Raw genomic sequence first — 24,002 nt, 5'->3', positions numbered from 1 at the left:
ATCACATCTATTATACTAAATCACTTAAGGCTATTTCATATTATATAGCCCATTGTGATAGGTTATTTTCCTCTAAGATGTACATATAATAGAATGCCAAAAGGCTTTAAGAAATAATTCAGAACAATGAAAGTACCATATATTAGAATTAGTTGAATTACAGGCTTCATGACTCTCTTCTGGATTCCAAATCAAATATAAACCTAATATTTCACCAGCTGTTTCTTTGTATTTGTTGTAGAATTTTACATCAAAAAAACATGTTGAATATTTCAATGGCCTTCTATAAGTACCTATTCCTACCGTTCTATCATTATGTAATGCTATTACAAAAATTTCCTTTTTTTGGCCAACAATCAATTACATTAGAAAAATATCAGCCACAAAACCACCCAATCTGTAATTTCTTTCATTATTTAGAACCAGATTAAAGTTTTTCAGCATATTCAAGATATTTAATGACTCAAAACACTATATTTTAGCCCTTTTTGTCTTAGTCAAACAGGACCTTTCAAAAGAACAAAGATGTCATTGTAATGAATAGCAATGTGTGTGTATATATTGTATGGGGTTCCTCTAATATGACTTATTTTGGATAATGAGATATAATTGACATTAAAATAATATTTTGAAATGCTCTGGGAAAAAATTATAGTGCTAACATATCCATGAGGATTGTATTCTTTCTAATGTAATTCTTGTACAGTGAAACAGGCACTTTGCAAACAAGTACATAAAATTCACCATTATCACTATCAAAAACGCTATGCAACACATTTCTATCTACCACAAAAATATACAATTTTTTATTTTTATTGTATTTACTTACAGTATTACAAGGCTGCTTTTCAAATACTGCATCCAGGTGGCATACACAACAGTTCCACAACATAGTTTAAAAACCAAACATCAAAACATGGTCTCAATTATTATATGTAGAACAATGATCAACTGAAAAAGCATGGATTGAATTCCTAAGGCAGTGCAAATTTTCAAGCTTATGTAACTGCTATGCAGAAGGGAAATATATTAACCACCCGTGAGCGGGACTGAATTCCAAAGGCATTGACAAAGGTCAATCTGATTTAGGAGATTAATTCCTTTATGGATTTCACAGTTTGCATAAACTGAGCATCTCTTGAGAAATGTTCCTCAAGATATCCTGGACTTGTGCTATACAAATTATTGTTTGATACTATAGACCAAATAGTACAATACAGTGACAGCCAATGTAGATGTTCCAGTAAGAGGGCAGGGTTATGGTGAGGCAATCCTCCAGAGCAATTAAATGTTTATTGAGAAAGGCCTTCATCCTTTGCTTTTATTTCTTCAGTTGCTGTGCCATCATTCATTCCAGTTGAATATGGATTCCAACATGAATTCAGATAAGCTAGAGTTAAAAGTACTTTACATTTTTCTTAACAGTAGATTTTAATTTAAATTTTCCTTAACTGCATTTTTTTTTTATTTTGCTCTGTGACAGACTCAATTCTCAATTCTCATTCTTTTTACCACAGTGGTTATTGGAATTATCCTCTAGCGATAAAGAGACTACATACACTCATCATTTCACAGACAAAATGGAGCATTTTGTTTCTTGTCAAAAGGGAAAGAAAGATTCAAAATGGCTGAGAGACTTGCTTTTGAATATCGAGATATTAAGGCTTCTAATAGTTTTACTAAATTACAACTGGCACTTATTGTTCTAAATGTGAGGCAAGAACTTCTTTGAAGGTATTTTTATGCAGAATGGTGTTTCAATTTGAAAGAAACATATGATTTATAAAGCTGTACAGCAGAACTTCTGCTTAGGTAAACTTATTGTAAACTAATTCCCAAACTGTTCTTACTGAACCAAGGACTTCAACTAGAAATAATAATAATGATGTAAGCTGCTTGGAATCACTGTGCACTGAATGGCCATATAAAAGTGTTGAATACATAAATTTTAATAGAAGTGATAAATAACATTTGCTTTGATAGTATCAACATGGCAAAACCTCACTTTACACAACAACATTTGGTGAAAAACTGAGAAACACAGCATACCTCTTCTTTATATAGTGCTGTAATTTGGCTGTCTACTACTATTGTACCAATCATAGATTCACAGAATCAGTGCCAGGAATGGTGGCTTCTGTGTTAGATTTTTATACCATTTTTCCTCCAGAAAATGGTAAATAGCATTCCATCCTCTTTATAGGGTTGGAGTAAGAAGTGTGACTAAGTGGCATAGCTTAGCTGGGCGAGGAATTCTGAGAGTTGAAGTCCACAAGTCTTAAAGTTGCCAAGTTTGGAGGCACCTGGCTTAGACCAAGAGGGAGTGACTGGCCTTATTTTCATTAAGTAGGTCTGGACTCAAACCTGAGTTCTCTAGCTATAATCCAACAGTTCTTTCATTTGCTGTGCTATATAACTGGATTGGATTAAATGTTGGGCAGCATTTGAACCCCCAAAGGGGCCTGATCTGCTGTGAATCAGTAGACGATCAAACAATAGCTACTGCCACAAAGATTTTCCCCACTTTAATACCGTATTTTTCGGACCATAAGACGCACCGGACCATAAGACGCACCCAGTTTTTAGAGCAGGAAAACAAGAAAAAAAATTCATTCTCCTTCTCTCTCTCTCCCTCTCTTTCTCTCTCTTTCTCTCCCTCCCTCTCCCATTGTCCTTTCCTTCCTTCCTTCCAGTCGCCATTAAATGGATTGGACTTCAGGCAATGCTGAGCGTTACTCGAAATACTTTACATGGGTTATTGTTTGAATTATCCTTCACTAATCCCGCAAGATGGGGTACCAGCAACTCTTTATTTTGCATCCCAGAGAAATTACGAGAGAGGATTGCAGCGGGGGTCTTGTAGAGACAAAAGCTATGGCTGGGCCGCTAACACGTTTATAAGCAAGCATGGCTTGTGGTTTGTCACCATTGCAGATGTAACCTGAGAATTTTCACTTTGTCTGGAATTAAACCATGGATCCCTTTTTAAAGTTCACTTGGTTGACGGCTTCCTTCCATACTCTTCCCAGCAGAGAAAAGAACATGAAACTTAGCTAACTAGATTAGGGACAGTTTGGGAACTTTTTACCAGTCAGGCCCAACTTACTGAGGCTCATTTGTTTTGCTTGTCACTTAAAACAAACTTGTGGCTCCTTGTGATGTGCAGACTTCCTTCTCTCTGAATTGCAGTTCCAGATTGTTTACCTGATGTTAAACGGGATCTCTTCTCAGAAATGCAGCTGGCCCTCTGTTTGCTTTCACTCGTTTTCCCACTGAAAATCTGAGCCACTCACCTTGCTGGTCTTTGTGCAATAGGAAATGGTCCGTGTGTGAAACGGAGTGAGGGAGATTGCCAGAAATGCGAATTGGCCGATCTCACGCTCCTGCAAACTCCCTCGCTCGGTTTCAGCTTCCCTTGCTACAAGAGAAAGCAGGCTGAAACGAGGCAGATTGCAGCAGCGCGAGATCAGCCGATTCGCATTCCTGGCAATCTGCCTCTTTCAGCCTGCTTTCTCTTGTAGCAAGGGAAGCTGAAACCAAGCGAGGGAGAGTGCAGGAGCGTGAGATCGGCGTTTCTCAGCACGTGCCGATTCGTGCTCCTGGCAATCTCCCTTACTTTCCACTTGCGGAGGTTGAGGCTGGCCATACGGATCACCTTCGGACCATAAGACGCACCCTCGTTTCCCCCCCACCTTTGGGGAAAAAAAGTGCGTCTTATGGTCCGAAAAATACGGTACTTAGACGCTATTTATTAAAAATAGGTGCTTTAAGGTAATGCAAAACAACCAGACTTTTATCAGTTTTTAGAATTAAGTAAGGTATGCAAAAAAGAAAAGAAAAGAAAGAACTACACCACAGAAGAAAAAAAATGCAGTTGTTATATAGCTATGTTTACCTCAATACTGGACTTTACAGTAGAAATTAGAAGGGAGGGTGAGAAAGAAAAAAAGCTATCATATTTATTTATTTATTTATTTACTTATCTTCATGATACCTACCTCTAGGCATCTACTAAAGGAAATAATCGGTGGAGCTTTTAAATAAGTTCCTAAAAACCTCCAGCCGAGTATAGTTTCTCAACAACCACTTCTGAAAAGGGCTGTCATTACAAGGCTCCATGGTGGGACCATGAATGTCATCTTCTATCCTGCTTACAGTCAAACAAGACTGGGTAATAACATGAAGAAAGGTGTATGTCTGTGAGACAGAAAAATGGCAAGTAGAAATCATGAAGTAGAAAAAAAAACAAGTAGAAACCTTGAAGCAAAAGGGTAAACCTCCCTATCCGATCTACGGCAATGAAAAGGTAACTGAACTACAATATAAGTACCTTATATTCACACAGCTTAAGTCATCATTTTGAAACAGTCTTAGTATTTACATGGATTTCATAAAACATTAACATAAATCAACATATTTATACTCTAGAAAGAGTCCAGAGAAGAGCGACAAAGATGATTAGGGGACTGGACTTATACCTCTTCTGCTTTCTCTTAATTCATTACCTTGGTTATTTCTTTGCCCCTTCTGACTTGTGCAACAATATGCTTTTAATTCATTCCCATTAAAATTAGTGTCTCATGGTGCTGTCAATCCACTAGGTTTACAGAATCAGCCTATTGCCCCCAACAATCTGGGTCCTCATTTTACCGACCTCGGAAAGATGGAAGGCTGAAATCAAACTTGAGCTGATGAGACTCGAACTGCTGACAGCTGGCAGTATGGAAACAGATCTTATCACCAATAAATCATTGAGATGTTGTAGTGGGTAAAAATCTATCCATCTCTATGCTTTTACACTATATTTGCATTTAACTGTATATATACATTACTCCTATTTATTATCAATATTCTGACCTATAATCGTAAGTTTGCACAGCCTTTCTTATTTTGAAGGAAGATCTATTTTTTAAAAAGTGGCATCCTTCCTCAGTTGAAACCAGCAATACATTTTTTTAAAAAAATGTACAGCTGTGCTTGAATGCAACATTTATTTAATATTTTAACATAAAATATGTACTAGTTAATGCCTGTTATTTAATTTTGGTAATTAGAATGTACTAGCATGGAGAACAACTAAAAAAATTGCTCACTCTGAGTGAGCAACTGGAATATCAATTTTCATTATGTATCTCAGATGCATAGTCATTTCCCTTCTGTTTTCTACTAATAGAAAATAAATGCAGAATGGGAAAAAATGAAGATTTAGTAGTCTTGAATATCAATATTTATTAAACACATACTCAGCAAATCAAACAGTTATGGATGAAAAAAAGAAAGAATGGCATTGCAAAACATTTTCAATTAAAAGAGAATACATTCAAAAATTCTGACTACAGGGAATTTTATCTGCATGCAGTGCAGCTAAACTTATCTCAAATCCATGCAAACTCCTATTATTAGCTTTCATTCAGTCCTGCCAATTTGGAAGAAAACAATGAACCCGTGAAATGATTAGTTTTTCATTTTACAAATAAAACGAGTCTTATTGAACATAAACAGTTCTGAATCGTGAACCAATTTACCCAAACCTTAATGGACTGATATCCATAACTTTAAAACATTAATACATCAAAAACATTTTATAACAATATTTAATGTATACAGCAGAAACCTTTTCAATTATCAAAATAATGTAAAAAGGTTGGTTGGAACCAGCTAATCGAGCCTGTCAGAGCATACCTCACAAGGATTATTACACTCACTGTCTAATGGAAGTAGCAGCCAGTCACTCAAAATAACAATGACTCCTCATCTGAATAGGTTTCAGGAAAAGTACAAAACACGGTTTGTAACCATCCTGAGAATTAAATTGAAAGACCTCGTATATTGCCAATGGTAAACACATATTGCTTTCCTATCTTCCTGTGTTCTTTGCAAATGTAGTGCTCTGATTAATTTGATTCTCACAAATACATATCCCAATGTTCTGATATAATGTGCCTCATGAAAGATTTATTATGCAATATCAACTGCAACTGGATCTTTTTCATTCATTTTGCAGGTGCAGGAAAAAGACAGAAATGAACTTTTTGTTGGTGTGACTGTTCACAATGAATACATTTCTGAGTAATTTTTTTTAAAGAAAGGACAATCCTCAAATATTTTGAGAAATGACATTTTCTCCTTTTATCTGCGCATCTGTATCATGTATTCTTCCTTTTTCTATTCCCTAAAAAATGAAACATGCTACAACACAATTAACTTCAACTAACAGCATCTTGCTACATGATGGAGCAGGAAATGGAGAATCTATACTTATAAAACAGTCTACAACTAAACAAAGGCCATATATATATAATAAAAGCAGTAAACAAGTGAAATCCTAAACTAAAATCAATCACGGGGATTACCAGTTTCTAAATGCTTACCTCAAAGTTGTATTCCCATTTACCTGCATGCTAACAAAAGCAAAGGAATGGCAATGTGAAGTCAAACTATGACCCAGGAAAATGTTTAGAAAGCATTAAGTTTCTTTCAACTAGCTATATCACCCTCAGGCTTTATGGTACATAGTCAACTAAATATTTCTAACATCTAAATCTTGATAGTTGAGTTCAAAAAGGGTTAAAGCATATGTCCAGTCAGATTTTTTTTTTACATAAAAGCAATAGTGACAGAAATAGTTTTTCTCTATTTGAGTAACTGAGAACCATTTGGTGTTGTGGTGAAAGCAACAGGCTAGAAACCAGGAGACCATGAATTCTGGTTGTACCTTAGGCACAAAGCCAGCGGAGTCATCTTGGGCCAGTCATTCTCTCTCATCCCTAGGAAGCGGAAGAACGCAAACTACTTTGGAAAAACCTGGACAGACATCAGAAGTAAAAAACAGATATGTAGGCATGTGCACATGCTTACAGACTCTCTCTCTCTCTCTCTCTCTCTCTCTCTCTCTCTCTCACACACACACACACACACACACACACACACAATTTGTGAAAGGAATGCTAATAATTTGGCAAAAGATTGCAATTCAATTGTTGGTTTAAAGCCCTTCACGACATGGGTCCAGGTTACTTAAGGGACCATCTCACCCCACTGGGATTGGCACGTACGACTCATGCTGGCGGAGGGGGCAAGCTGCGGGTCCCAACAGCCTGATTATTTTGGCTGGAGGGGCCCAGGAGGAAGGGCCCAGGGGCCTCCTGCTGTGGCTCCTGCCCTCTGAAACATTTTGCCCTTCAATGTGAGGTTGGCCACAACCCTCCTATCTTTTCGTAAGGGCCTGAAGACGTGACTCTGTCAGTTGGCTTGAGGCCCCAGTGGGGGAACAGTGCAATGATGGTGATGGATTGAGTAATAACAGATACCAGCAGTTGTGCAGGCAGTTATGTGTATATTACATCTCTAGTCTACAAGCTGCACTGACTATCAGTTTGCTTCTGAGTTGCATTCGAAGTATTGTTTTTGACCTTTAAAGCCCTTCATAGCCCACCCCGTTAGATCTGGCAGAGAAGGCATGCTGAAGGTACCATCCCTAGGGATCTACATTATGTGGGTCTTAGTAGATGCGCCTTCGTTATCATGGTGCCCATCTTATGAAATAGTCTTCCTCCTGGAATTAGATTAGCTCCACCCCTTCTGACATTCTGGAAGGCCCTCAAGACCTGGTTTATGTTATCAGGCTTGAGGCTCCCAGCGAACTGGAGACTGGAGACTCTATTGCTGAGCTGATTATTTTTATCCTATCTTCCCTTAGGGTTTGTATCTCTTTTAGTGTGATTTTTGTATTTTTTATATCTGTGGCTTTTTTTCTGATTGTTGTATGCCACCCAGAGATGCTTTTGGTAAGAAATGGCTATACAAATTGATAGATAGATAGATAGATGGACACCATAGGAGAAGTTCTTAACTCTTTTCCAGGGCTGTAAGTTGGATCAGAATTGATGCTCCCTAAGGGGACAACAGAGAATGAGGTGGCTGGATGGAGTCACTGAAGCAGTAGGCGTGAGCTTAAATGGACTCCAGAAGATGGAGGAGGACAGGAAGGCCTGAAGGAATGTTGTCCATGGGGTGGCGATGGGTCAGACACGACTTTGCAACTAACAACCAGTGCTTTTTTTCTAAAAAAAAAAAAGGTGCCAGAACTCATAGGTGCTGTCACTGGGAGAAATGCTCAGAGCCACATGCCGCAGGGATTCCCCTCCCCACAGCTGCTGTGGGGATTCCCCTCCTCGCAGTTGCCACACCGCGACCCTTGCTGAGCCCCCACCTGGAGCTGCTCCAAACCCCAACCCAGAGCTGTATTCCTCGTGGCAGTGGTCTCCGGCACCAAACAGCTGATTGCCTCCGGCACCGGCACTCGTTCACATACTGCCCCGCTGCTTCCAAATGCAGTAAGTGAGTGAGTGAGCAAGTGGCGTTTGGAAGCATTTGGAAGCGACAGGGCACTAAGTAAGTGAACAAGTAAATGGCGTTTGGAAGCGACAGGGCAGTAAATGAGCAAGAGGCCTTTGAAAGGGACAGAGTGAGTGGGGGAGAGACTGAATGAGGTGCCTTTGAAAGAGACAGTGGAGTGAGTGAGAGCGACTGGAGGCTTTTGTGAGCAAAGTGTGAGTGAGCGGAGGGGCTTTTGCGAGCGAAGGGTGAGAGCAAAAGGGAAAAGTGAGGGGGAGAAGGGAAAAAGAAAAGGCACTGACTTCTGACTTCCTCTGTTACAGGAGCAGAAGGAAGCATTAACATTGAACCTCAAATTTTTGCTTTTCTATAATATTATAAACTAGCCATTTTTATAACAATAAATGAATCTAACCAATGAAACCCAAAATACCCCCCCCTTTTTTTAGTCATCAAGTTTTTGACACCTTGTTAAGCACTGGTGGTGCTTGAATATTGTCATGTCCTAAAAGTGGTACAATTTCTGAAAGGTTGAAAAGCCCTGATGTAAATGCAGCCTAAATTGTTTATTGCCATCCTATTTGCAAATAATATCTTACTTACCTAGTTGAGATGGTGTAGTTGGGCAGCAGGGAGGGGTGCAAAGTTCCTGCCTTCGCTGCAGACAACTTGCCTGTGCAATGTTTGCCGGGCGGGTCTTTTGGCGCACTCAGCAGCAATTCCTATTGGCTTTCGAAAGCCAATAGGCCAGGCTTAGGCAACCTTGGCTCTTTCATGACTCGTGGACTTCAACTCCCAGAAGATGTTACATAACATAACATCAACTGGAAGATGTTAAGCTGTCCTTCTGTTTCTTTCCTTCCCAAAAATTGTGTTAATGAGTCCTCTCTAAGCTCTGCTAATCAGCTTGTCCTGGATTGTTTTGCCGCAAAACGGAACGCTTTGCAAGTTGCAGTTGAGACAGCCCATCTCATTTTAGATATATCACATATAATTGAAGATTGTAATTAGTTGTGTGTGCACATTCAGCAAGTGTGATGTATTTGTGCTGGCATTTCTAGGCCTCTTTCCAACCACATCCAGAAAAATTTGTAATGAACATTGGAATTCTCAAGGCCATGTTTGGTATTTTCCAGCAATGTTACTGGAAGGAAAAAGCAATCCCTGCTGCGTTACTGATCCCAGAGAAGCACTTGCATGTATGCAGGTATCCTTAGGGTGCCATAGTTATGGATGAGAAATATTGGTTGCATAGTTGGCATTTCTGGATGTAATACAGATATTTTGGACTTATTTTTTTCTTTGTATGTTTGATATTTTTAAAAAGACATATGCTACTGACTACGCTTATGCAAATATGTAACATCTTTTGCTAGGATACATGACCACTACTTGTCCAGAATGTGAAAAGTGAAAGATTGTGACTAAACAAAATTTTAATGTACAGATAATACCGCCAGAAATTATTTTAGTCTTTTTAATAAATGTTGTTATTGATGTTAAGCTCACCATGGAAAACATCATATATTTAAAGACTGAAGTGCAACATAACTAGATTCTAAATAATCTATTTTTCAAAACACACAGCAGTCCAAACAATAAAAGTAAAGTCCAAATTAAGAATATTTCATTCTTAAGAATTGTTTAATTTAAAGTGGTTTAGTTGTAATAGATGGTTATAGATTCAAAATAGGTTTAGGTTTAGGTTTATTAAATTTATATGCTGCCCTTCTCCCTGAGGACTCAGGGTGGCTCACAACAATAAAAAGTTGAAAGATATAAATACAAAAATTAAAAGAGGATTAAACAATATGAGGAATAAGAACAGTTTAAACCAATAAAAAACCAAATTTAAAAACTATGATCAGTCCAGGCCCGCTTGTTGGAATAACCAGGTCTTTAGGTCACGGCGGAAGGACCGAAGGTCAGGGGCCATCCAGAGCTCTGGGGGCAGTTTGTTCCAGAGGGTCAGTGTGCCCACAGAGAAGGCACTCCTCCTGGGGGTCGCCAGCCGGCATTGCCTGGCCGACGGCACCCTGAGGAGGCCGACTCTGTGGGAGCGGACCGGGTGATGGGAGGTTGACATTGGCAGCAGGTGGTCTCGCAAGTACCCTGGGCCTAAGCCATGTAGGTTTTAAAGGTGATTATCAGCACCTTGAATTGCACCCGGAGGGCAACCGAAAGCCAATGCAGCTTGCGCAGGAGTGGTGTAACATGGGAGTATCGAGATACTCCCATAAGCACCCGCGTGGCTGCATTTTGCACCAGTTGAAGCCTCCGGGCACACTTCAAGGGCAGTCCCATGTAGAGAGCATTGCAGTAATCCAGGCGAGAGATGACAAGGGCATGGGTGACCATGCATAAGGCATCTCGGTCCAAAAAGGGGCGCAACTGGCGTACCAGGCGAACCTGTGCAAAAGCCCCCCTGGTCACGGCAGTTAGATGATCTTCCAAATTAACCCGTGAATCCAGGAGGACACCCAAGTTGCGGGCCCTTTCTGAGGGGGGCAATAGCTCCCCCGCATCAGAAGAGATGGAACCTGGTGGACAGTACGAGATGCCGATATCCACAGCCACTTGGTCTTGGAGGGGTTCAACCTGAGCCTGTTCCTTCCCATCCAGACCCGCACCGCCTCCAGGCACCGGGACATCACATTAAGGGCATCACTGGGTTGGCTTGGGGTGGAGATAAACAACTGGGTATCATTGGAATATTGGTGATACCTCACCCCAAGAGTGTACAAAAGATACTATTTTTTTCTAGCATCAGCAAAATTAGACATATTACATTGACAAAAATGCTTCTCATTTCTTTCCTGTTACCTTCATTGATTTCATTGCAGAGATGTTAACATAGGAAATAGATTATTTTGTTATCTAATTTTACCTTCCAAAAGACAGAAGCAGATGAAAAATGTGAGGTTCTTTCCTGTTGGCTTTTTTCAATTAGCTGTTTTAGATTCTAAAAGTTTAGCTCCTAAAGAAGTAACCTTGTAAATAATTTTAATGTCCTCCTCTAGTGCAGGGTAAGCAACCTTGGCTCTTTTATGACTCAAGGACTTCAACTCCCAGAATTCCTGAGCCACCATGGCTCAGCTTGGAAACCTCTCTCTTTCCCCTCAGCGTGGCTGGCTCAGGATTTCTGGGAGTTGAAATCCACAAGTCATAAAAAAGAGCCAACATTGCCTACTCCTGCAATAGGTTTTCGAAAGCCAATAGAGGGAGGGTTTTTTTTTCTTTTCTTTTTTGCAAAAAAAAAAAAAAAAGGTGCCGGAACACCGTTCTGAGCGTTCTATGAGAAAAAAAGCCCTGACAACAACAACAAATGGTGCACTGTACTAGAAACCAGGAGATTAAGAGTTCTACTCCCGCTTAGACACAAAACCAGCTGGGTGACCTTGGGCCAGTCACACTCAATCCTCAGCAATGGCAGACCACTTTTAAAAACTTTCCCAAGAAAACTGCAGGAACTAATCCAGTGGTCACCAGAAGTCAAAACTGATTCAAAGCTACACACCCAGAGACAGACAGACAGATGCACAAAGACAGAAAGACTTGGTTGAATAAATGAGAAATACTGCTATAGAAGTCCAGTGTTATTGTCTCCTTTTGCCTTTTAATTTCTCAATCCAAGACTCATAGAAGCATATTAGAAGATTTCTAGAAGAAATTTTAAAACAATATTAATTTAAAGATTCCTCTTGCACTGTATGGGAGAACCCAGTTTCTAAGAATACAGAGCTGCCGTATATTAGTCAGCTTCAATGCGCTAGGGTATCAACTGAGTTATTTGATAATGCCATAGTTCCTGGAATTCTCTAGGTCCAGTTCAGCATAATTTAAGATGAATAATCTCCTTAAGGCGGCTGGGTTGCCTCAGCACTTCTGTTTTCACTACTCAGTAAATGGTTACTGAAGAAAAAAGTAAGTGTATAGAATACCAAGGGTAAAGAGACTTTGGTGTTATACTGACATCAAATAAAATTCTATTAATGCTTATCAATATTGAAATAACCATTTCCATTTACAATTTATAAAAACTAAAAACACAATCCAAAGTACCTTAAATCAAGTCACAATTTGTAAATCGCAATAATGATAACACAATAAAAATACATTTTTACCCTATCATTATATATTTTCCTCTTTCTTAATTCAACTTGGTAAGCTAGCACCACAACAAAATGATTCTACCGACAAATTGCCTTTTCTATGCGTTTCTTATCATAGAACTACAAAATATTTCCTTTTTGCTGGCTCCATCTAATGGCTGTTTCTGATTTTGCAATCTGACTTTTTATAAGCTTCTAACATAGCTTCAAAAAACTGGTGAAATTTATTTTCAAATATCCCACATGGCAACATTTGCTATAAACTATTTATTTCAAACTATTAAAATAGTTGGTTATTTTAATATTGAATTGTACAGATATTATAAAACTGTCATCTGATTTTTAAAAAGAAACCCATATATTAAATCGCATGAGCTTTAATACGGTAATGAATCAGTAATAACTGCAAAGACCTGTATATCAAAGTAGAAAAGTAATACACATATGTATCATATAAAGTTTTGCTCCTTGAGTACATCTGATTCTTAAATATTTTCCATAAAACTACAGCTAAATATGTTGTCAGTGAAATGGCATGGATTGTTCTTTCTTTTTCAACGCTGCAACTGTCTGACTGTATCTCATATATTTACAACATGTCTTCTTGCAGTAATGAAATTGCATAATGTATGTTTTGCATCCCAAACATCCTGCTGGCTTAGTATTTATGGGTGAAGAATTATGTACCTAGTCACAATGTTTTATGGGAATGCATGTTTTATTATGTAGCATATCATTCCCAGATAATGAAAACTTCCTTGAAATAATAAATATTCCTGGTTTATTGGGAAACAGATCACTGCATAAATTGTAAGGTTCAAAATTACAGTAGATAGGAATATATTTTCCACGTGTGAACTTGAAAGTATAATCCCAGTGTGATGAAGACCCATCTGTCATATCTGAAATTAAGTCTAGGTTGGCTGCAACAGCTGCTCTGTTTCATCAAGTTCAGTGTCAAACAGTGTCCTTCTGCAAATATAGAAGGAAGTCTAACAGTTTCTTCCTCACCCAGCTATGTAGTTAAATGCCGACATAATTTACTCTATTGTTTACTCTTTTATTCCTGCTCTTGCCAACTGCTTTGAAGAGGGGTGAGCTTTTAATAAAACCTATCCCTCCAAACAAACAAAAAATCTAGCAAAATGTCCTTTGTAGGATGTTCCATGATGGGTCTTTAAGATGGACTTCCAGATCCCATCTAATGGCCCATCTAATCCAGATCTCTGCTAGAATAGGCCACCTCACTTTCTGCTATAGAAATTAATACATGTCCTTAACTGTGTGCCTCACTACTTCCTTTAGTATGCTTGCTTTATTCTTCTGCCAATAACTTTTACTTATTTATAAGACTCCAGGGCTGACTTGGATTTGTGCATATACTTTGCACAAGAATGTTTACCATGCTAGTACCTAAGAGGTGGTGAAGGAAAGAAGGAAAGCAGACTGAACTGTCTGATTTCCAAGCATGTCAATACCTTATAGCCTTATAGACTTTCCCACTTCAGATCAGAGGAATAGGAATGGTGAAAGCTTATCCTCATTCTTTAAATCCTGTGCAATCTTGTTTTACAAGGAAGTGAGGAAATGGCTAAAAGGAATCCCTGAAATTAAGTCATTTCATGCACCCATATTCTGAGAGAAGCAGTTTTTGAAGCAGCTGTAGATGCCTTCTAAAAAAAAAGGGGGGGGGGAGGTACTCTTCAGGGTCCCACATGTTGTGAACACCCTCTTTAAATGCTCTGAATAACCTAATAAATGAGTAGTTAGTGATTCATTGCCTTTAGGCTCAATTGTACGGAGAACTCAAGTTTAGAAGAAGTTCCTGTGGTAGAAGGAATAATAATTTACGTGAGAGATGGGGTTATAAGGGAAAGGGATGCAAAGTTAGTATCCTCACCCCCAACGTATCTGAAAATAAAAGGGGAAGAAACAATGGTGAAAACATTTGTTAACAAATTCACCAACCTGCTAAAGAATCTTCTCAACCCCGGCAACTTTAAGATCTGTGGAATTCCAATTCCCAGAATTCCGCAGCCAGCATGCTAGATGTGCCAACATGCATATCTTAAAGTTGACAAAGTTGAGAAATACCGCTTTAGCCTATTGTTGTTGTTGTTAGCTCCAGGCAAGCAACAGCATTGTTCAAATCCTTCATTTCTGTATTTGAATAAATACCTCGGCATCGTATTCCCAAAGTTGATTTCCTCTCATGTGATGGCACTTCAGCATAATTACAGGCCCATTGAGCCTAGAGACATCCAAACATAAATCATCTGTGCGAATTTCCTTGTCGGCAGTGTATGAAAATACCTGGAAGAGAGAGGTCCTGTTGGTAAAATAACAACTAATGCTTAAGAGAAAAAGTTAACGATGACATGGAAAGCATTATGGAAAACATAAGATTTTGTTTCAGACCTGATAACTCCCATTTCATCCATTGCCTGGCCATTCCAGTGAATGTGAATGCATACAACAAAGATTTCGGCTTTTTGCTCAAGGATCAGCAGTAGGGAATCTGTATTTTGTTTCTTAATCTGTATTACGTACAGACAGTCCTCATGTAATAACCACTCATTTACTGACCATTTGAACTTATGACAGCACCCAACAAGTATTATATTTATAACTGGTTCTTATTGTTGCGGCTATCACAGCATTCCTGTGGCCATGTGAACATGATGTGGGCTCACGGCAACCAGCTCGCAGCATCTAAGTTGCAGCATCCTGCAGTTATGTGATCACCATTTGCAACAATCCCTGCCAGCTTCCAATGAAGTCAGTGAAGAAGCCAGGAGGAGGTTGCAAATGGCAACAGCGTAATGTCAAGCTTAATAATGCTGTGGAATTCGCTTAATAATGGCAACTTAAAGTGCCAGAACTGCCGTCACTAAGCGACTGTCACGTGACATTACATTTTGCAACTGCATTGCTTAGTGACAGAAATTCCAGTCCCAATCACCATCATTAAGTGAGGATCTTAACTGTGTGAAAAGCAAATAAGTGCAATGAACTAGATCATGTTCTCTGAAAAGAAACTTAAGAATGAAACCCTATACATCACTATTCAGGAATACTTTTATAAAGTTACAGAAGCGGATATGGAATTGTGTTGTACTCTACTTGATTACCAAAATTAAAGTTGCGTACACTGTACCTTTACGGCAGTAAGCGTCACTGAATTTAATAGGGCTTGCATTTCAGTAGTTAAATATAGTGCTTCTTTTTCAAAATAGTCTGTAATGATAATCTTGGAAATTGCCTTCCATGTAGAAAACATTAATTACTCCAAGATTCTTAGCAGACATTTATAGAAAAATAGGGTTGATTTTGCTAAAAAAAACAACACCCTAGAATAACTAGGATGGATTTTGATTGCAAAAGCCATTTGAGTGACTAGGGAAGCCTGAATGTCATATACTCTATTACAATTCTCTATTACAAACTGTAGCAAGCAATTAAAACATAAAAATAAATTCTGTACACAGGGAGCAGTTATGAGGACAAAAATAAAGCACAGATATGTTTTCAATAATCTCAAGCTTTGGGGTATTTTAATCATGTAAGTAAATATTCAAATGTTGTTCGTGAAAAGGTTGATTCTAATGGAGATACAGTTGAGATATTTTTAAAAATTCAGGTTTCTAAGAAGTATAATTCAATTATATAGAGTTAATGTTCATGTATGCTATTACTGCTTTATTGTTAAATAGAGTGATATATTGATAGGTTGGCACAGCCTGAGAGACATCTAAGAGCTACATCAAAGGCACTTGGTTCAAATCTTCTAATGGCAATTAACTTGATAAGCAGTCTGTGCCTTCAATGGTCCCTGAAATATGAGGTAATATTACTGAACTCGTAAGTTCATTTTAGGGATCATAGAATTCAGCTATGTAAAGCACTTTACAGTGTTATATAAATGTGAAACATAAGTTCTCAAACAGCTTAATTAATCATGCTATAAATATTAAAAGTAGCACCTGACAATTAATAACATGATTCATGCAAATATTACAGGAGAAGTGAATACATTTCTGGAGAGCTGACTATATTGTGTTAGCAGCCATAAAAAAAGCAAATCCTTGTTTTATATTTCAAAGAGAAGGGAGAATATATAATAATAGAAGAATTGGACAACGCAGTTACCTTTGCTATTTTGTCTTATTTCTGTTAGTCAGAGTGGGCCTAGGCCAGGGTAGGCAACCTTGGCTTTTATGACTTGTGGACTTCAACTCCCAGAATTCCTGAGCCTGCTGGCTCAGGAATTCTGGGAGTTGAAGTCCACAAGTCATAAAAGAGCCAAGGTTGCCTACCTCTGGCCTAGGAAAATGCATCTGTCCCATGAACAAAGCTGTAGAATGCAACAAGAAGTGAATAGATTTTATTTGATTTTGTTTCTAGGGCTGTTCATGATTCTTTGTGTTTATGTGTTTACCTTTATTTGTAAGTCACCCAAAGTTGGCTGGAGTTGGGTATATACAAATTGTATAAACAAACATAAATACATAAATAAAATTCTCTTTTCATAATCTCTAATGATGGTGGCTGTTTCTCCAGGAAAAGATAGATGAAAACATGCTGAATCTCCTTTGCTTCAAAATTTGAAAGTGATACGAGTATCTTCAGTGGGTTTTTAAATTTCAAATGTTTACATATACAAACAGAACATACCATAGATGTTGATGGGAGGAAGGCAAGGAGGATTAAGAAATGAAATGTGTGATGACATGCAAGGTTGGTGTTGCAAAATCTCCTCTTTATGTACCTGAATGCAATGTTGCAACACAAGTATGAAAGGGCACAATTTGCCTTATGAGGACAAGGTGCACTTTTTACGATTTTGGCATTCTTATGGACTGCTGATGGATATCCCACACCCCAATTTGTACTGTACAAGACTGACCTGGAACAGTAAAAGACTTTAGATGCAGCAGCATTATAACAGAATTGTAGCTGATTAAATTTGGGATGTAAAAACGAAGAAATGTAAGATGAAATAGGCAGTAAGAAAGGAAAGAATGAAAGAGAAGAAAGAAAAGCATGCAGAGAAGAAAAGAAAGAAAAGAGTGCATTCTGAAAGAGTACAGAGGAGAGCAACAAAGTTGATTAAGGGCTGGATGCTAAAACATATAAAGAATGGTTGCAGGAATTGGGTATGTCTAGTCTAGTGAAAAGGGACACAGTGGCTCAGTGGGTTAGGACGCTGAGCTTGTCGATCAGAAGATCGGCAGTTTGGCGGGTCGAATCTCGAGTGCCACATAGCAGAGTGAGCGCCTGTTACTCGTCCCAGCTACTGCCAACCTAGCAGTTCGAAAGCACGTAAAAATGCAAGTAGAAAAATAGGGACCACTACGGTGGGAAGGTAACAGCGTTCCATGCACCTTTAGTGTCTAGTCATGCCGGCCACATGACCACAGAGATGTCCTCGGACAAGCACTGGCTCTTCGGCTTTGAAACGGAGATGAGCACCGGCTCCTAGAGTTGGAAACAACTAGCACGTATGTGCAGGGGAACCTTTACCTTTACTTTAGTCTAGTGAAAAGAAGGACTAGGGGTGACATGATAGTGGTGCTCCAATATTTGAAAAAAAAGGGGGGGAATCAACCTATTTTCCAAAGCACCAGAAGGCAAGACAAGAAGCAATGGTTGGAAACTAATCAAAGAGAGAAGCAACCTAGAACTAAGGAAAAATTTCCTGACAGTGAGAACAATTAACCAGTGGAACAACCTGCCTCCAGAAGTTGAGGGAGCTCTGTCACTGGAGGTTTTTAAGAAGAGATTGGACAGTCATTTGTCTGAAATGGTATAAGGTCTCCTGATTGTGCAAGAGGTTGGAGTAGAAGACTTACAAGGTCATTTGAACACTGTTATTGTTAAGTTTTGTTAAGAAAAAACATTATAAAGGGGATAGGTAGAAATTACTAATTCCAACCTGCCACTTAATTTGAAGCCAGATCTTGGTCAGAATAAAATTAAGTGAAATTAAAGCAATATAAGTGACATCTATTCTAATTATTTACAAGGCTCCCAATCATTTTGAATTCACCCCTCAACCAACTTAAAGGTATTCAAAAGTAATCAAAAGTAAAAGAAATGTGTTCTCCCTTAGTTGTTGAAAGCAACCCTTTACCAATTAACTATAGAATGCTGCCTTTGGCGAAGCACACAAATTGAATTTGATTGCCTTACCAATTACAGAATGCATGCAAATCATTTTAAGTTACCAATTAGGTGCTTTAGAAAGGAAAAAGATTAAAAACAGATTTAATCGCAATTTATTGTTGATATTCTAATATTTAGTTACACATGATACAAAGCTCTTTATAAAAGAATGTTGCAAATGCTTATACAAGCAACTTCTAATAGCATTCAAGAAGGAAAAATGCTTTAATTCTTAACTTATCATTCATATATTATTGGGCAATTAAAGGAATAGGAACCCTTTTCACATAAGACATTTTTTTAAATGTATGATAAAATATATAGGGCTACTTATTGCCATTTCAGATGATGTTGGCCAATATAAATAAAGGATTCTTGCATTAATTTAAAATAAGTAACTGAAGTGCAATGGTTAAGTTCATTTAGGAAGGATAGTACTATATGCATAAGCCAAATGACTGGATATTCTTTTGAATAAAATATTATACTGCTGATCTTTTTAAATGTAGTAAGGAATATATTAATTACACCTAATGTTTAATTTACTTAATTGAATATGCCTAGTACACTATCTAAAATTAGTTTTATGAGACACTTGAAATTTTGCGCTTATTAGAAAAAAACTTACGGAATTTGTGTATCTGTGTGAGAGGTGGCAATATTGTTTCTATATACTTCTTTTAAAATGTAAATATGGATATAGGACTATCTTGCTATTGTCATAAATTGTGTGACAGTATATTATAGCATATTAATGGATTGTATCAATCTCTATCTTGTACTACTTCCTTTTTAAGACCCTGCAATTCCTTAAAGTACATTATTTCTACAAATTATTTTAAGAAGGTCAGAAATGACCTTCAAGAGATTACAAATTCTTGTGTGTGTGTGTGTGTATGTGTATGTGTAAGGTAAAGGTAAAGGTTCCCCCGCACATGCGTGCTAGTCGTTTCCAACTCTAGGGGCTGGTGCTCATCTCCGTTTCAAAGCTGAAGAGCCAGCGCTTGTCAGAGGATGTCTCCGTGGTCATGTGGCCGGCATGACTAGACGCCAAAGACGCACGGAACGCTGTTACCTTCCCACCATAGTGGTCCCTATTTTTCTACTTGCATTTTTACCTGCTTTCGAACTGCTAGGTTGGCAGAAGCTGGGATAAGTATATATATACAGTACATATATAACTGGCAAAAGGAATGTCCCTACCACAGTAGTTGAATTTAAGGAGGGGGAAAAAGGCCTTATAAGAACCAGCTATAATACAGTTGATAAAGGATGGTATAGGGTTTGATGCTTGAGCATGGGGTTGGACTAGAAGACCTCCAAGGTCCCTCCCAACTCTGTTATTCTGCTATTCTATTCTGTTATTTGGGAAGGGGGGAACGGACATTTTTTTCTTTCTAGTTCAACGTAGAAAATTGTATTGTAGGCCTCTCAGAGTCACTCTGGATAGTGAGATGGGTAGTGTATAAATTTAATAAATAAATAGATTTAATAAATAAAATAAACAGAAAATGCAGCAGTGCAATTAGAAGGGGATTGAGGCTCCAGGGCATCAAAACAGTACTTCAGGCAGAGTGCCCATTTCTACTTTTATGGTGTGCCATCAAGTCAATATTGATTCTTAGCAACCACATAGGTATGGTCTGTCTCCAACCTGGCCTTTCAGATATCCCAATGCTGCACTCATCACTGCTGCAATTGTCCATTTACCTTCCTGCTGGTTATCCTCTCTTTCTTTCCATTGCTATAGCCTTCTCAAAGCAGCCACATCTTCTCATATGGTGTCCACAATATAATTTGAGGCTGACCATTTGTACCTTGTGTAAGAATTCTGGATTAATTTGTTCTATGAACCATTTGTTGGCTTGGCTAACTCATGTATTCCCATGGGTATTCTCCAATTCCAAAATCCAAAAGCAGTGATTCTCTTTTTCTCCTGGTTCTTCAGAGTCCAACTTTCACTCCCTTAGAGCAGGGGTGTCAAACTCAATTTCATTGAGGGCCGCATCAGCATTGCGGTTGCCCTCTAGGGGCCGGATGGGTATGGCCAGGGTGGCTGTGGCCTACTGGGTGGGCGTGGCTAGAGTGCGTATGGCCTACAGGGTGGGCGTGGCCAGCTCTACATCGTTCGCATCAAGGGTGCCTATGGGGGCCTGGGGAGGAATGGGACAGATCTGAGGGTCTCTGGCAGAAGGAGGGTCTCTGGGCCAGGGCCAAGGCAGTGGGGGCCGTTCCCTCACTGTTTCCAGGATGGCTTCGCGGGCCGCATGAAACCACTTCACGGGCCGGATCCGGCCCCCGGGCCTTGTGTTTGACATGTCTGCCTTAGAGTGTCACTACTTACACGATTCATCATTTTTGTAGGTATAGACACATCATAGGATCTGAATATTTTTCCCAAGGCCTTCATCACTATACGCCCTCAAGAATGCAGTATATTTCTTGACTGCTAGTGGTTTTACCGTATTTTCTGGTGTATAAGACGACTTTTTAACCCATGAAAATCTTCTCAAAAGTCAGGGGTCGTCTTATACGCTGGGTGCTGAAACATTAGGGACAGGGCTGGCTGGAAAAGCTGGAGCGGATCTCCCATTTTGTCTGCGCAGGGAAAGCGGGACCAATTGGAGAAGAAGCTGCAGTCTGTGATTTTTTTACAGGCTGGGGTCTGGGCGTCTTTCCTTCTAAAGTTGAAGAGCAGCTGTAGTATATCCCAAATTGAAAGGCAGGTGGGGAAGGCAGCAGTCAGAGCAGCTGCTTAGCTCTAAGGACACATTTGACTCAGGAACTGGGCGGGCTGGCTGGAAAACCTGGAGCGGATCTCCCATTTGGTCTTTTTTTTTTAAAAAAAATCCCATTTATATCCTGCCCTTCTCCGAAGACTCAGGGCGGCTTACAATTTAAAGCACAAATCAATGTGCCTAAGCACATAGCCTTCATTCTATGTATATGCCTGCTTATTAGGGCTTTCACACACACCCCAAGCAGCATTATTACAAAGTCAGCTTATTGCCCCCAACAATCTGGGTCCTCATTTTACCTACCTCGGAAGGAAGGAAGGCTGAGTCAACCTTGAGCCTGGTGGGATGCGAACCTGCACTAATTGCAGGCAGCTGGTGTTACTTAAGGCTCTGCGCAGGGAAAGCTTTAGAGTGAATTAGGAAAAGTTTAATCCACTTGCACTGTTTTATGTTTACATGTTTGATGACAAACAGCCTTATGTTTATAAGCCTTATGTTTTCCTACTAAGTACCTGCATGTCATAAGCATTTGAATTAAAATTACCATATTAAAATCAAATCTGATGTTTTTTAATTTTTATTTGGTGTGCGTTGGAAGAGGGGTAGTCTTATATGGTAAGTATAGCCCAAACCCTATAATTTAACAGGAAATGTAGGGGGTCGTCTTATACGCCCAGTTGTCTTATACGCCGGAAAATACGGTACTATTAATAGTTGACCCTAAAAGGATGACATTATCGATTATATCAATATCTTCATTGTGAGTACTAAGCTTGGTTGCTGTACCTATTCTCATTAGTTTGGTCTTCTTCATTTTAATCGCAGTTCCATTTTTTTCATTGTGCTCCTTGACTTTCACTACTAGAGCTTGCAGAGAATTTGCATTTTCAGCTATCAGAAGAGTGTCATCGGTGCAAGCCTATGATGTTTCTTCCTCTAATTTTAAAACTATGCTAATCTTGCAATACATTCCCCCCCGCCCAATATTTTCTCAGCCTATGGATTGAATAAAGAAGGAGAAAGGATATAGCCATGTCTCATTTCTATCCTGTGTATAGAGTTCACATAAAAGATGGTTCAAGATTCCCATATCTGTTGACATTTCACCACTTGGCATGCTCATCACAATAAAATACCTTTATATAGTCAATGAAGCATTTGACATCTACTTTCTCTGAATTTAAAGTTGTGGGAAACTAAATACTTGTATACCGGTATTTAAAGTGAAATTAAGCTTTAGTTGTTATGCAAAAAAAAAATCCCATGCTGTGAATTAATTTTCTATAAAACAATGGGAAAAAAGCTTCTCTGTTCAATTCTTTTTTTAGTCCATCTCCTGTAATCTGTTATATATGGACTAGATTTTGCACTTTTGTCTGAGAACTATCAAAATGTAGTAGGAATAATGGGATGAAGCTTGTCTAAGAAAAATAGGGACAATTACTTACTTGGATCACTGAAGACATTGTAATATATCTTAAAACAAAGCACAGCATAATATAACCCAATATAGAACAAGCTTGTAATATAATTGTTGGAATCTCAATGAAGCTTCAAACTGCTTAAACAGATATTTCATCTAGTGTTATTTTATTATTATTATTTACCAAATTTGATTTTATTTTGTGTTGATTCACTACCACTTAGGAAAATAAACATTGTTTAAACATTCAGATTTTGGGAGGAAAATGAACCTATGTTCAATATGTTCTGTCAGAATTCTTCAAACTATTCAAGTTCTAGTGGAACAAAACTTAAAATGTTTGAAGTGTTCTACCATAGGGAACAATAAAACAACATCATAATGGCCACTTTATATGTGTAATGCACACACACTTATATAACCTTTCTTAATAAACTCAGCTTTAATCCATGGTCTCATCAGTACAATGAACCAAGTATCAGGACTGAAGATCTTCCCTGACGTGTGCACAGTTTTACCACACAGGTACAAAAGGACAGAAGCTGTTATTGTGATATTGGAATGTTTATTTTGTACCTCCCCCTCCCCCAAACATTAATGCCTATCTCAATATGCTAAGCCTTAGAAATAATTTTTAAAACAGGGTATATTTTACCTGATTTCCTCCCATGCCGTGACAGTTGAATATGCCTACTTTTTCATTTTCTTTACGTCCCATATTATCTAAACATTGGTTTGTCTCAACATTTCTGATCTGTGAAGAAAAATAAAACTAAGTATATTGCATAATAATTATTACAGGAAATAGTTAAGGGGGGAAAAACAGTAGGAATTTAATAGTTTTTGAAATTATGTAAAATTTAGGATGATGCCCAATTACACAAGCATGCTTACCCTGGGTTCAGTATGAGTTAGTCTCCAGTAGGCATGTCTACTAAAAAGAAGTGCCATTCAATGCACGTTACTTCTAAATAAAATATTGTGTTAATCGTAGTTTTGTCTAAGAAACGGCACCACCATTTTCACTTGTACAGAAGAGATAATTTCTATGAAAATTATGCTTTCCAAAGTACTGCTTTTGGAAAGTGACACTCCTAGATAGCTTTCAATGAAAGATAACAAAAAAAAAAAAAAGAATGTACACTGTGCCCTATTTTAGTGCTAATGGTACTTGAACAAATAAAATTCTATTTGTTTCTCAGCATTCCTTATATTTTAGAAGACCTT

General features: G+C 38.4%; 1 protein-coding gene across 4 annotated transcripts in view; it reads right to left on the bottom strand.

The window, feature by feature from the left end:
- GALNT13 (polypeptide N-acetylgalactosaminyltransferase 13) overlaps positions 1–24,002 on the bottom strand; it is a 206,813-nt gene that overhangs the window by 9,827 nt on the left and 172,984 nt on the right. For 2 of the 4 annotated variants that reach the window (XM_081344089.1, XM_081344092.1), the window contains 3 exons: positions 23,431–23,529; positions 14,628–14,762; positions 3,999–4,197 (listed from right to left, as the gene is read on the bottom strand). In XM_081344089.1, coding sequence (XP_081200215.1) covers positions 4,012–4,197; positions 14,628–14,762; positions 23,431–23,529 — 420 coding nt within the window. In that variant the 3' untranslated portion in view covers positions 3,999–4,011. Of the gene's footprint in view, positions 1–3,440; positions 4,198–14,627; positions 14,763–23,430; positions 23,530–24,002 lie in introns of those variants that run through there. The other 2 variants (XM_081344090.1, XM_081344091.1) reach the window with 2 other exon arrangements.

The sequence above is a fragment of the Vipera berus genome (genome assembly GCF_964194415.1).
Source record: "Vipera berus genome assembly, chromosome: 1".
Taxonomy (NCBI): Eukaryota; Metazoa; Chordata; class Lepidosauria; order Squamata; family Viperidae; genus Vipera; species Vipera berus.
Note: the sequence above shows the minus strand (reverse complement) of the source record. Positions and strands in the feature narration are given on the sequence as shown.